The following is a 13,855-nucleotide window of genomic DNA, read 5'->3' as shown; positions in this document are numbered from 1 at the left end:
ACCGTGTACGACACATGGTCTAGCCTAATTAGGTCATGTGGGCCACATAGGTGTGTGTTAGACCGTGTGCGACACACAGGTTGGCCAGTTGGGTCGTGTGGGTCTATTTTTTGAAAATTTTTGTCTAGGCCCAATTGGATCTGTAAATCATAATCAGCCTCTCTGTAGGGTCCATACCTCTTAAATGAGACTTGAAAACAAGGTATCTATGCATATGCTTCTATGTTGATGTGTTTAAGGTATATGTAATATATATTTGTATGATTTGATACTAATAGTTTTGATGGTATGTTCTAATTTTGCTATGTTTGTATATGTGTGTGTAATGTATGATAATATTATATTTATAGATTTGTTATATAACCATGCATGTGACTTAATCGCAAAATTGATTTGTTTTCTATAAGGTTTTATAAATTTGTTTTGTAAAGCATGAACTTCCATGCCTTCTATTTATGTTACTGTATATCAGCATGTCCTACATGCTCATCATCTGATTTCATATATGCATGCCATGACACATTGCATGGGGTTTGGGATAATGTTGAATGGAGGGAGATTTTGGAAGTTTAGTTATCTGCGCATTCTGGTGGTTTATCAATATTTCTGTCTGACAGCTTGTCTGCAATTATGATGGCTTGACTGCATATGTTTATTCTGGCAGCTGGGCTGTAATACAGTGGTTTGTCCATATATATTCGTTATGGAAATTTTATCTACAATACCTGGTGGCATTGACCACAATTATTCTGTTGGTGTTATTTGGTTGGATGAGTTCTGGGAACTCTATTTTGGTGTGTAGTGGAGTTGGGTAAAACATTTTCTGAAAAATCTGCATTATGATTTTTTGAAAAATATCGCATTGGCATAATCATGCATACTCAATTCTGTTTGATTGATCGTTATGAATTTTTTTATGATTTTCTGATTTTTATATTGTATTTAGTTTGAGTTTTAGTTACACAATGAGCTTTATAGCTCAACCTTTTATTTTATCTCTGACTTTTAAGGTAATCAGTAAGTTTAGAATCGGATGGCGTGCGAGAGCTCGAATGGTTTTATCAGTTAATTAAAATATGGTAATTTTTGAAGTTATTTATTTTGGACTTTTGGGACTATAACTTGTTTTTGGGTTTTGTTTTGGTTTCTGTTTAATTCATCGGTATTAATATTTGTGAACGTGATATAGCAAAAATCACACATGTTAACAAAATGGATTTCAGTTTTCAAAACTAAAACTTTGAAAATTTTTCTCTGCAAAATTAAGGGATTTCCTAAATGTTTTTCTGAAACGAATAAATAGCTTTTAGGAAATGTTAACAGTATTTATAATTTTCTAAATGTTCACTGATATTAGAAGTTTTCCAAATGAGATCAAGTTTCGAGCTATTCAGTAAATCAATTAAGATTTGCGCGTAATTTTTCAAAATAACATGTAAGTGTTTTGTTAAAAAATATTATTTTAGAATTCTCGATTTCTAAAGTTAGGATTTAATTTCTGGGTTTTTAAATAAACTAAGGTAATTTTTGAGATTTGACCATAACGTCTAAGCCGGGTTTGGGGTGTTACAAAAAACGTTCGGCCCCATGGAATGTAGTATGACATGCGAGCATCAATATAATACATAAACAGTAAACATGTTTAGCATATGTTTATATCAACAATTGCAATAGACAAGTTTGTCATGTATTAGGTTTATCAATACAGTAAGCATACGGTTCATACAATCAGTAATTTGGTTATACAAGTATCAGTAACAACTTATCGATAATTCAGTCATAAAAGACATGTATTAGTCACATAGCATGGGTCTATAGGAATAATATAATCAACTAAATCATGGATTCTACATTATTTATTATAGCAGGGACTTAATTGAAAGAGATAATATACTAAAAATAGTTTAGGAATTAATTAGGGACTAAATTGAATAAAATATAAAATTCTAAGAAAAATTGAAAATTTTGAGATATAAGGGACACATGGGCAGTGTAACCAGACCGAATGGAAAGCTCTGGACTGTGTGGAGGGGGTTACACGACCATGTCACAAACTGTGACTGTGTGAAATTTATAAAATCAACTTACAAGGGAGACACAATCGTGTTGCAAGCCATGTGGAGGGTCTTGGGCCGTGTGAGAATAAAAAACCTAGAGTTTTAGGGGGAACATGGCCATGCGTAGGGGCCATGTGGTCCACATGAGTGGCCTACACGCCCATGTGGTTAGTTGTGTGGCCTTATCCTAAGGCACAATTTGTCATGATTCACTTGTAAAGAAACGGACGTTGTTCCTTATGCTTAAATCTGATCTGAGGTACCTAGAATGGATCCTTCAAACGTGATTTACACATGAATCAATAATGGATTTCAAGATTAACCAAGATTATCAAGATTTTCGACAAAATTCGTAAAAGATTCGTAATCGAATTAGAAGATTTACTAGAAATAATGCTATTTCAGAATTTACGGGTTCTATTAATTAGAAATTTTGATGAGAATTCAGAGATTATTGACGATAAATTCAACAATCGATGGAAAACAATTCATGCTTAGGATTGATTTTGATTCGAGAAACGAAAGCAATTTTAGCAATTAAAGAAAAAAATATTTGTAAAGAAAAGATGGAAAAGAAAATGGACTAAAAAATAGAGAGAAGAAATAAATTTCTTCATACTGATTGGATCGTTCTTGTTATGAGGTGTGTGTGTTCTATCTCGTATACGGTAGTTCTTAATGGGGAAATGAGTGTGTGGTTTGAGCCGTCAAGGGGTTTGAGGCAAGGGGATCCTCTTAGCCCTTATCTCTTTCTAATTTGTGCGGAGGGCTTTTCAATGCTGCTTCATGAAGTCAAGCAGAATGACCTTATGCGGGGTGCGCCTATTGGAAGAGGAAAATTCTCTGTCAATCATCTAAATAAATTTCTTCATACCGATTGGATCATTCTTGTTATGAGGTGTGTGTGTTCTGTCTCGTATATGGTAGGTCTTAATGGGGAAATGAGTGTGTGGTTTGAGCCGTCAAGGGGTTTGAGGCAAGGGGATCCTCTTAGCCCTTATCTCTTTCTAATTTGTGCGAAAGGCTTTTCAACGCTGCTTCATGAAGTCGAGCAAAATGACCTTATACGGGGTACGCCTATTGGAAGAGGAAAATTCTCCGTCAATCATCTATTTTTTGCAGATGATTGTATTCTATTTGGGGATGCGTCGAAAGAGGGAGCTAATATGGTGAGAAGTGTTATTTCTGAATATGAACAAGCTTCGGGCCAAAGGGTGAATTTTGATAAATCACTTATCTATTTTGGTGCTAATGTGGATTCTAATGTTAAAAAGCTGGTGAAGAGCGTACTAGGTGTTCGAGTTGCTTCTAATCCAGAAAAGTATTTAGGTTTGCCTATGATGGTAGGAAGAAAGAAGAGGTGGGTTTTGGCTCATTTTGTGGACCGGTTTAGGAAAAGAATGGATGGATGCGGCTTGCGTTATCTTTCGATAGGAGGTAAAGAAGTTTTTATCAAATCTGTTCTTCAAGCCATTCCCGTTTATGTCATGCAGTGTTTTGCCTTACCAAAGATGTTGTGTCGTAAATTGGAGGGCCTTTTAAATAAGTTTTGGTGGTCTAACAACAAGACTACAAAAGGAGTCCATTGGAGTAATTGGAATGCTTTGTGCAAACCTAAGTGGGCTGGGGTATGGGTTTCAGGGATTTATTCTTGTTTAACCGGGCCCTATTAGCAAAACAAATATGTCGCATTTTTACTCAGCCTAATTGCCTTTTATCGAAGGTATTAAAAGCACGTTATTTTCCTTTCTCAGACATATTCTCAGCGAAAGTTGGGTCTTACCCTTTGTTTACCTGGAGAAGTTTATGTAGTGCTCGAGAGCTGATTGCTGATGGGCTTTTTTGGCGTATTTGTAATGGGAGTAGCGTGAATATCTGCAACGATCCTTGGTTGCCTGGGCATGGTAATAACCAGTTAGCAGTTCAAAACATTAATACTTATTGGACTACTGTCAATCAATTAATTGACCCTGTGTCTCATACCTAGAGAAAGGAGGTTTTGTTCAGTTTGTTTGATGATGACCGAATGAACCGTATTCTCTCTATTCTGCTGGCTTGTCACAGAACACATGATACGTTGGTCTGGAAGTATGAGGCTACTAGAGATTACTCCGTTAAGAGCGGATATCGTGTTTTGATTACAGAGCAGTTACAGTTTAATGATTTCAACTCTATCACTATTGCTAAATACAAAGAGTTCTATCAATTGCTTTGGGATCTACATATTCTAGCTAAAATCAAAATACATATGTGGCGCCTGTTTAACAACTATGTGCCTCATTATACCAATCTTGTTCAAAGTCGGTTGTTTGTCCAGGTTGACTGCCCTCTCTGTAATGTTGATCCGGAGGATTCTGATCATCTTATGTGGACTTGTGGCATTCTTCAACAGCTTTGGGCCTTCCTCAATATTAGGCTCATTACGAATGGGAATACCTCAAGTTGCAAAAACAGATTTGTTAATACTTTTCTTGTAGCTGATAGCAATACTAGACAGGTCCTAATTATTTCTATTTGGGCGTTATGGCACAGAAGAAACAAATTAGTTCATGAAGGGTAAAATTTTCATATGCAGGATCTAATTGGCTTTATTCGAGGATATATTCAAGAGATTTCCTTGTGTCAAATGAAATTGGCTGTCTCTTCTAATACTACAATACATCATCTTTGGCATCCTCCTGAAAATGGTATGATTAAATTAAATTTTGATGCTTCATTCCAAAAAGAGTCTAAAATCTCTTGTGCAGCTGTATTAGCAAGAAATAGTGACGGTCATTGTTTGGGGGCGTACACTTACCCTTTGGACGACGTGGTAGATGCCTTCGTTGCTGAAGCTCGGGCATGCGAAAGGGCAATGGTTTTTGCGGCTGAAATGGGTTTCATGAGGGTTCTGTTAGAAGGGATTCTCTGACCATAATAAAAAAACTCAATTCAGACGGAGAGGATAGATCGGTACTGGGACCGATTATCAACAGTATTCATGTTATGGAGAGACAGTTTGAGAATGTTTCTTACCTTTTTGTACCGAGGGCAGTCGATAGGGCGGCTCATGCTCTAGTTATGGAAGGCCGGCATTGTATGTCCCCTTGTATTTGGTTTCATGATCCGCTGAAATCGGTAAGGATGGTTCTGGCTGCGGATTGGAAGGCTTGGATCCAACGAAGTTAAGAGGTCTTTGTTGTTTTTTTTTTTGGGAGGATGGAGAAGGTTCTGTTGAATCTCCATGGAAGGTTTCCAAAGTTTTCTCCCTTGCTCGTTTCAAGTTTGTTTCGGTTTTTGGGGAGGACGATGTGGCTGATATTCCTTGGGGTTTTTAGTTTTTGGGGAGGACGAGGTGGTTTTGATTATTCTATATGCTTATCTGTTGCTTTGGATTGCTTGTTTTTCTATTGTTGTTTTTTTGTTTCGCTTTTTGGACTGTTGGTTTTATTTCTTTGTCTTTTCATTTTTTTGTTGCTTTTTTTATCTGCCACCTCGAACTTTGGCCTTTATTTAATGAATATCAGTTCTTTGTTGCAAAAAAAATATTAGGAAAATGCTAAATACCTATGGTTTTCAAATTTTAAGGGGGCTGGATAGCAATTTACACTTTTTGCCTAAAATAGAAAGAGAATGGGAGAGTTAGCGTGATTTGAATTTGGGATTTAAAGGAAGTAAAGAAAATGCCTAATTATTGGGTTGCTACCTACATTTATTAAGATTTCACCCTAAATATTATTTATTTTGGTACTATTTTTGTCATGTTTTGTTGCAATTAAAAGAGAAAATAAATGGAAGAGGTGTGGATAGAACCTAGAAATTCTAGGACACGGGAGTGATACTTAACCATTTTTTAATTATTTATTTTATCTAACTTTATATATTTTGAGGTGTTATAAAATATATTTTTAAATTTTATTATTTATTAATTGTTTCTTATAATGTTTTAATTCTTTTGGAAGTTACAATTATGTTTTAATATTGTTTTTACTGTTATTAAATTGTTGTTAAATTTTTATTACATTTTGATTCTTTGGAAGTTACATTTTATCTGCTTTTATTTTTATAGGATTTATAGAATTTTATATATATATATTATTGTTTGATTTTATTTTTATAACCACTTCATTTCTTCTTCTATTTTATTTTTGTTTTTTAGAATTGTAGCATTGTCTCGATTGAAATTTTTTCGTCATATTTTAAAATTTTTCACAAATTGTGATTATCTTGATATAATTAATTAACATTTTTTTTATTTTTGATATATATATATATATAATAGTATATCTTTCACACCTTTTTAAGTAAATAGCTTTTTAGTTATAAAATTTTATATTTGATTACTTTTTACCAAAATTTGGTAATTATACCAAGTAGTTTATAATGTTATTTTTAAATTTTATTATTACATTTTATTTAAATTATTTATTTTAAATATTATTTTATTATTTATCAATTGTTTCGTATAATTTTAAATTTTTATGGAAGTTACAATTCTGTTTCAATATTTTTATTGTTATTATATGGTTGTTAATTATCTTTATTACATTTTGATTATTTGGAAGTTACATTTTTTTATAGAATTTTTTTGTATATATATGTATATAGTGTTATTTGATTTTATTTATTTTTGGATGATCACTCCATTTCTTATTTTTCTTCTTTTTAGAATTGTTGCATTGTCTTGATTTTCTTTTGTCATTTTGAATATATTTTTTTACAAATTATGATTATCTTGATCTAATTAATCTTTTACTATTATTTTGTTATAGGTTTGATGAAGTAATATTGGACGAGATCCATATGGATATTTTAGAAGGATATTTTTTTACAAAATTCATTTAGAAGGATATTTTAGAAGGATATTTTTTTTACAAAATTCATTTAGAAGGATATTTTAGGTATTTAGACAACCAGGGAATTACAACCCAGCACATTGGGACACTATTTTCCGAATCCCTAAACACAAAAACATTGTCTCATTTTAAAACATCTTTTGGATTAAATGAAATATACTTTTTTAAAAAAACAATGATGCATTTAACATATTACAAGATATCAATACTAAATAATAGAAACTACATGAAACATACTTTAACATTTCATGCAAATATAATATAGAAAACAACAAATAACGACATAAATTACATAATATATATATTGGCATTTCATGCAAATATAATCATAGAAAATAATAAATATAGAAATATAAATTGCATAATATATACAATAATATTTCATGCAAATATAACCTAAAAACAACATAAATTACATAATACATATATTAATATTTCATGCAAATATAAAAATAAATGACATAAAAATAACAAATAAAAAATTTAATGGTTAATACTTGTATAATTAATTAATAAAATATACAATTTATAATATAATAACTTAGAACATATATTTATAAGAACAATGATAAATAGGAACAAAATTTTACAGTAAATTTTAGAATATCATATAATATACAAAACATTTAATGATAAAATACAAAAATATATATAATATTTATAATAATATACAAATTTTAAAATTATACTTAATACATAATAAGTAATATATAAGAATAATAATATAACACTAATGTATAAAAACAATTTTTATATGATAAATAATATATGAAAATAATTATATATAAAAATAACGTGTAATAAAAATAATTTTATATATATATTAAATTTTTAGAATGAAATAAATAATATATAAAATATTAAAATAGGTAAATAAAAAAATGAATAAATAAAACAGGACTAAATTTAAAACTCAATAAAACTCTGGGGATAAATTAAAAGAAATTAAAACTAAATTTGGGGCTTAATTGAAATGCGCGCAATAAATGGGGGACTCACTGGGCAATTATACTCTATTCCCAAAACGACGCCGTTTCGAGGATTGTGCTTTAAAGGGTTCAGGGACCAAATTGAAACAGAAACAAACTATTAGGGCCAGATTTAAAAAATAAAGAAATTTAAAATTGAACAAAATTAAAAAAACGGAAAAATGCGGAAGGGCTCAAATGGCAATTTGCCCATCTACCAAAAACGCACGGATCCTCCCCGAGTCACGGGTCAATGAACGGATCCTTCACTTAAACGGCGCCGTTTTGGTGCTTATTAAACTAAGCAAAAACGACACCGTTTTTATAATACTATATAAATCAGATTTTGGCCCAAAAATTCATTTTTAAAGCTGGTTTAAAACAAAAACTTGAAAACCTCTGAAAGAGAGAAGAAGAAACCCTCCTGGGCTCCGGCCTCCGACCTCCGTCGGGCAAGCTCGGTCATCAGTCTTGCAGCGCCCACGCGCCACACGTCGGTTGGAAGGTTAAAAACCTTCATTTTTCCAGGCGAATCACAGGTAATCTCTTCTCTTTTCTAAATACCGACAGTTTTTTGTAAAAAACGATTCATATGTGTTGAACAAAAAGAAATAAACTATAAGGAACAAGATATGTAACTAAAATAACCTTTTTTCCAAAAAGAAACTACTCGTATTTCTTTCTTGTATGTATATATACGTGTATCTGTTTGTATATATGTAAAAATCCTGTTTTATTACAGTGAAGATATTCGGCTTTTATAGCCCCTGTTTTCTAAGTACAAATTTGGTGTGTTCTTCTGTTCGATTCCTTGTCATATTTGCTGTGTATTTCTTTCCTTTTTTGCAGGTGAAGATGAGAAAACCAGCAACGATTGGGTGCTGATGATGGCGCACTGGCGCGCCGATTGCGGCATGAGATGAGGGGTCGCTGACTACGGCGTGATGATTGGGATCGTGCTTGCGGTGCAAAGGTTTCAGGAAACCCTAGGGTTTCTGATTCGATTAAACATTGGGCCTTCACAGGCCTCGTGATTTGGGTCTAGTTTAGGTATTTGGGCTAAAGGGTTTTAGGTGTAATGAGGTTCAAATGTGGGCTACCGATGTGATTTGTAAATGGGCCATAAGTAGTGCTTCAATTGGGCTATGTAAATAGGCTAGCAATTTGGGTTTTGTAAATGGACTGTAAAAGAACTTTTATTATTTTTTGGTTTTTTTTGTTTTTTTTTTGTTTATTTTTCGAGCCGGGCAAATTTGTGCTATTACAGCTGCCCCTCTTTGCTCATTACTGTGTAACAGGAAAAGAGCAAAGACTATAAAAGGACCAAATTTGCCCGGTCTTATTAGATCCTGACTTCATGGTCCTCAATCTACTCTTTGCAAACTCAGAGACACCATGCTGATATCTTTGACCTGCTCTCCGTCTAGTACAGAGACATCGAATCTGTCATCTTCAATCTGCTTCGATGTAAACACAAAAATGTTAGATCTGCTATCTTTGATCTGCTCCCCGTCTAATACATAGACGCCAAATTTGTCATCTTCGATCTGCTTTGATGTAAACACACAAATGTCAGATCTGCTATCTTCGATCTACTCCCCGCTTAATACAGAGATGCCAAATCTATCATCTTCGATCTGCTTCGATGTAAACACATAAATGTCAAATCTGCTATCTTCGATCTGTTCCCCGTCTAATACAGAGATGCCAAATCTATCATCTTTGATCTGCTTCGATGTAAACACATAAATGTCAGATCTGCTATCTTCGATCTGTTCCTCGTCTAATACAGAGACGCCAAATCTGTCATCTTCGATCTGCTTCGATGTAAACAAACAAATGTCAGATCTGCTATCTTCGATCTGCTCCCCGTCTAATACAGAGACACCAAATCCGTCATCTTCAATCTGCTTCGATGTAAACACACGGATGTCAGATCTGCTATCTTCGATCTGCTCCCCGTCTAATACAGAGAAGCCAAATTTGTCATCTTCGATCTACTTTGATGTAAACACACGAATGTTAGATCTACTATCTTCGATCTGCTCCTCGTCTAATACAGAGACGCCAAATCTATCATCTTCAATCTGCTTCGATGTAAATACACGAATGTTAGATCTGCTATCTTCAATCTGCTCCCCGTCTAATACAGAGACGCCAAATCTGTCATCTTCAATTTGCTTCGATGTAAACACACGAATGTCAGATCTGCTATCTTCGATCTGCTCCCCGTCTAATACAGAAACGCCAAATCTGCTTCTTCGATTTGTTCTCCGTCAATGCAGTGATGACAAATCTGCTATCAGTGATCTACATTATCCTCTAAAGGACATAACCTATAGAATGCGTATGTGCTCATGCCTAATGATTACAATGCCATGATCGAAATGAGTCAAATGCTCCTAATTAGACATATTATGATGCAAAATGTTATGAAAATGACTCCTATTTCGGACGTCTTTACTCATTCATCCATCAAAGTTTCATCTTTATTTTACTCGAAGTATCAATCATACTCTGCTCGTATGCTTTGAATCAAATTGGTCTTATTGTACCATTCTTCGAATGTTACGACCTGTTGGAGATGATCCTCTCCTAGGATTGAATCATTTGAATTGTCCAATCATCCTTTGGACTGAAGAAGAAATTTTCTCGAGTACCTCTGACCTTCACTCATGAGAATTCTTCAAACAATTGTTCTGTTTTAGTTTCTCGTATTATCTAGAGATTTCCAGAGTAATATGCAAAACTTCGTTTGTAAAAATATTTAGTTCATCAATCATTATTTCAATGCAACACACTTTATGAATAATAGAAGACGAATAATTTGATCTTGAGAATAGTTAGATAAATCATCAAAAATACAAAAGGAAATTAATCTGAAAACATATCTTTGAGAAGAAAAAGAATCCAAAGATAGTAAACAGGACAAAAATCAGATGCCCTACATATCACAGCCTGGGCTTCTGTATACAAACTCTATGAAGACTGTTTTGAGTTTAACATGTGTTTAGAAGATCCAAAGTACTTTGTTGATGCCCCGGTATGTAACACACTCCACTTCTTGTCGAATCTGGTATAGCAGGGTCACTGCATGCTTTTCAAAATTTGAGCTGCCCTTTCAGGTTTTCAACTCAAAACCCCTTTGGTCTCAAGGCGCCCTTTGCAGATTTTCACCTTGGCATTTCCATTTTTTTTTAGAAGTCTCAAAGCGCCCTTTGCGGGTTTTCATTTTGGCTTCCCTTCTCTTTAGACAAAGTACCTCTTGACTGAGTCTGAATTCACTAGATTGGGTAAACTCTTCCCATCCATTTCTGTCAAAATCAATGCACCACCAGAAAAAGCCTTCTTCACAACATATGGCCCTTTCCAATTCGACATCCATTTTCCTCTAAAATCCTTCTGTATGGGAAGAATCTTTTTCAGTACAAGGTCCCCTTCGTGAAATTCTTTTGGATGAACTTTCTTGTCATAAGCTCGCATCATTCGCTTCTGATACATCTGACCATGATGTATAGCCCTTAACCTCTTTTCTTCAATCAAGTTCAATTGATCATACTGCGATTGAATCCATTCTGCTTCATCCAGCTTTATCTCTGACAAAATTTGAAGAAAAGGTATTTCCACTTCAATGGGTAACACTGCCTCCATCCCATAAACCAACGAGAAAGGAGTTGCCCCAGTAGAGGTTCTGACAGACGTTCAATAGGCCAATAGTGCAAATGGTAATTTCTCATGCCAATCTCTGTAGGTCTCAGTCATTTTCCTCACTATCTTCTTGATGTTTTTATTGGCAGCTTCTACTGCCCCATTCATTTTTGGGCCATATGGAGATGAATTATGATGTTTGATCTTGAATTGGCTGCAGACTTCCACAATCGTGCTGTTGTTCAAGTTCAATGCATTGTCCGATATGATCCTCTCAGGCATTCCATACCGACAAATGATCTCCTTTTTCAATAATCGACTTACTGCCAACTTGGTAACACTAGCATATGAAGCTGCCTCTACTCATTTCGTGAAGTAGTCAATGACCACGAAAATGAAACGATACCCATTCGAAGCTTTTGGTGATATTGGCCCAATGACATCCATGCCCCATATGGAAAAGGGCCACGGAGAAGTCATAACATGCAAAGGTAAAGGTGGTACATGAATCTTGTCCCCATATATCTGGCATTTATGATACTTCTTGGCATAGCTGATACAATCTCCTTCCATAGTAGACCAATAGTATCCAAACCTCATGATTTGCCTTGCCATTGTAAAGCCATTAGCATGTGTCCCACAAACACCTTCATGTACTTCTTCCAAGATTTGCCTGGCTTCCACAGCGTCGACACATTTCAAAAGTATCTGATATTTCCTTCTTTTATAAAGGATGTCCCCATCTAGTACATATTCGCAGGCTAACCTCCTCAAGGTTCTTTTTTCATTCTCAGTTGCCTGCTCAGGGTATTCATGATTTTTCACATACCGTAATATATCTTGATACCAAGGATGGTTATCCTTTTCCTCTTCTTCGATGTTACAACAATGAGCAGGAACCTCAGAAATACTCATCTGAATTGGTCTCACATCCTCTTTTTTATTTGCTTTAATCATGGAAGCTAGTGTTGCTAAAGCATTTGCCATCTGGTTTTCATCCCGTGGGAGATAATTGAAGGTGATGTTATCAAGCTCCTCAAGTAGCCCCAAAACTACCTTTCGATAGTTAATCAATTTGGGGTCTCTTGTCTCTCATTCACCCCTAAACTGGTAAATTACCAACGTAGAGTCTCCATATACTTCCAGGGTTCTAATTTTTCTCTCTTTGGCTGCTCGAATCCTCATGATGCATGCTTCATACTCGACCATATTGTTCGTGCAATCAAAATCCAATTTACATGTAAATGGATAATGATCACCATTTGGGGATACTAAGACTGCCCCAATTCCATTTCCTACCGCATTGGATGCGCCGTCAAAGTTTAGCTTCCATGGATATTCTTCAGTAGTTGCCACATACATCCATTCCTCGTTAGGGAAATCAAAGCTCAATGGCTCAATATTCTAGAGCTATGCTAGCCAGAAATTTTGCTATCGCGCTTCCTTTTATAGCCTTTTAACTCACATAGACTATATCAAACTCCGAAAGCAGTACTTACCACCTTGCCATTCTTCCTTTTAGGGCTGTTGACTCCATCATGTACTTTAATGGATCAAGTTTCGAAATTAGCCAAGTTGTATGATATAGCATATATTGCCTCAACCTTCGACTCATTTAGATCAAAGCACAACACAACTTCTCAATTGGTGAATATCTCATCTCACACTCAATGAATTTCTTACTGAGGTAATATATCGCCTTCTCTTTTCTTCCTGTCTCATCATGTTGACCAAGCACACATCCCATAGAATTACTAAACACTGATAAGTACAAAATTAATGGTTTATCTAGACTGGGTGGAGATAACACTGGAGCGTTTAACAAGTATTGCTTGACTTTATCAAAGGCATTCTGGCATTCCTCATCCCAAGTACCTTGGTTGTGTTTTCTAAGGAGGCGAAATATAGGATCACATTTCTCGGTTAATTGTGAAATAAACTGAGCGATATAATTCAACCTTCTAAGAAAACCCCAAACTTCCTTCTGAGTACGTGGTGGAAGCAGTTCTCGTATGGCTCTAACCTTGTCTGAGTCAACTTCTATTCCCTTTTCGCTGACCACAAAGCCCAATAATTTCCCCGACCTAGCTCCGAAGGAACACTTTACCGGATTAAGCTTCATTTGAAACTTTCTCAATCTCAAGAAAAACTTCCTCAAGACTTCAATATGCTCCTTCTCTGTTCGAGATTTGGCAATCATGTCATCAACATACACCTCAATCTCCTTGTGCATCATATCATGGAATAAGGTCACCATAGTCCTTTGGTATGTTGCCCCTACATTCTTCAGCCCAAAAGGCATTACCTTGTAACAAAAGGTGCCCCACAATGTTATGAAGGTGGTTTT

At 34.8% G+C, this 13,855-nt stretch overlaps 1 protein-coding gene across 2 annotated transcripts; it reads right to left on the bottom strand.

The window, feature by feature from the left end:
* Nucleotides 1–4,134: 4,134 nt before the first annotated feature.
* On the bottom strand, nt 4,135–5,552 carry LOC108480820 (uncharacterized). Of its 2 annotated transcripts, none has more exons than XR_008273912.1 (3): nt 5,073–5,550; nt 4,855–4,924; nt 4,135–4,735 (listed from the first exon to the last, which is right to left on the bottom strand). XR_008273912.1 is itself a non-coding variant. In XM_017783931.2 (3 exons), exons 1-3 carry the CDS (start codon nt 5,106–5,108, stop codon nt 4,285–4,287), a joined length of 315 nt encoding a protein of 104 aa, XP_017639420.1. In that variant the 5' UTR covers nt 5,109–5,552; the 3' UTR covers nt 4,135–4,284. The 2 variants fall into 2 exon arrangements, 1 of the variants encoding a protein (XP_017639420.1); XM_017783931.2 differs by having other exon boundaries at nt 4,135–4,493; nt 5,073–5,552.
* Nucleotides 5,553–13,855: the final 8,303 nt, after the last annotated feature.

This window comes from Gossypium arboreum, chromosome 11 (assembly GCF_025698485.1).
Source record: "Gossypium arboreum isolate Shixiya-1 chromosome 11, ASM2569848v2, whole genome shotgun sequence".
Lineage (NCBI taxonomy): Eukaryota > Viridiplantae > Streptophyta > Magnoliopsida > Malvales > Malvaceae > Gossypium > Gossypium arboreum.
Note: the sequence above shows the minus strand (reverse complement) of the source record. Positions and strands in the feature narration are given on the sequence as shown.

Bases quoted from the DNA above. Each gene is read 5' to 3' on its own strand.
- LOC108480820 (XM_017783931.2), bottom strand. From the start codon at position 5,108: ATGAGCCGCCCTATCGACTGCCCTCGGTACAAAAAG. The intron at 4,925-5,072 runs GTAAGAAACATT...AACCCATTTCAG, and splicing joins ACTGCCCTCGGTACAAAAAG to CCGCAAAAACCATTGCCCTT. The intron at 4,494-4,854 runs GTAAGTGTACGC...TTGCAACTTGAG, and splicing joins TCTACCACGTCGTCCAAAGG to GTATTCCCATTCGTAATGAG.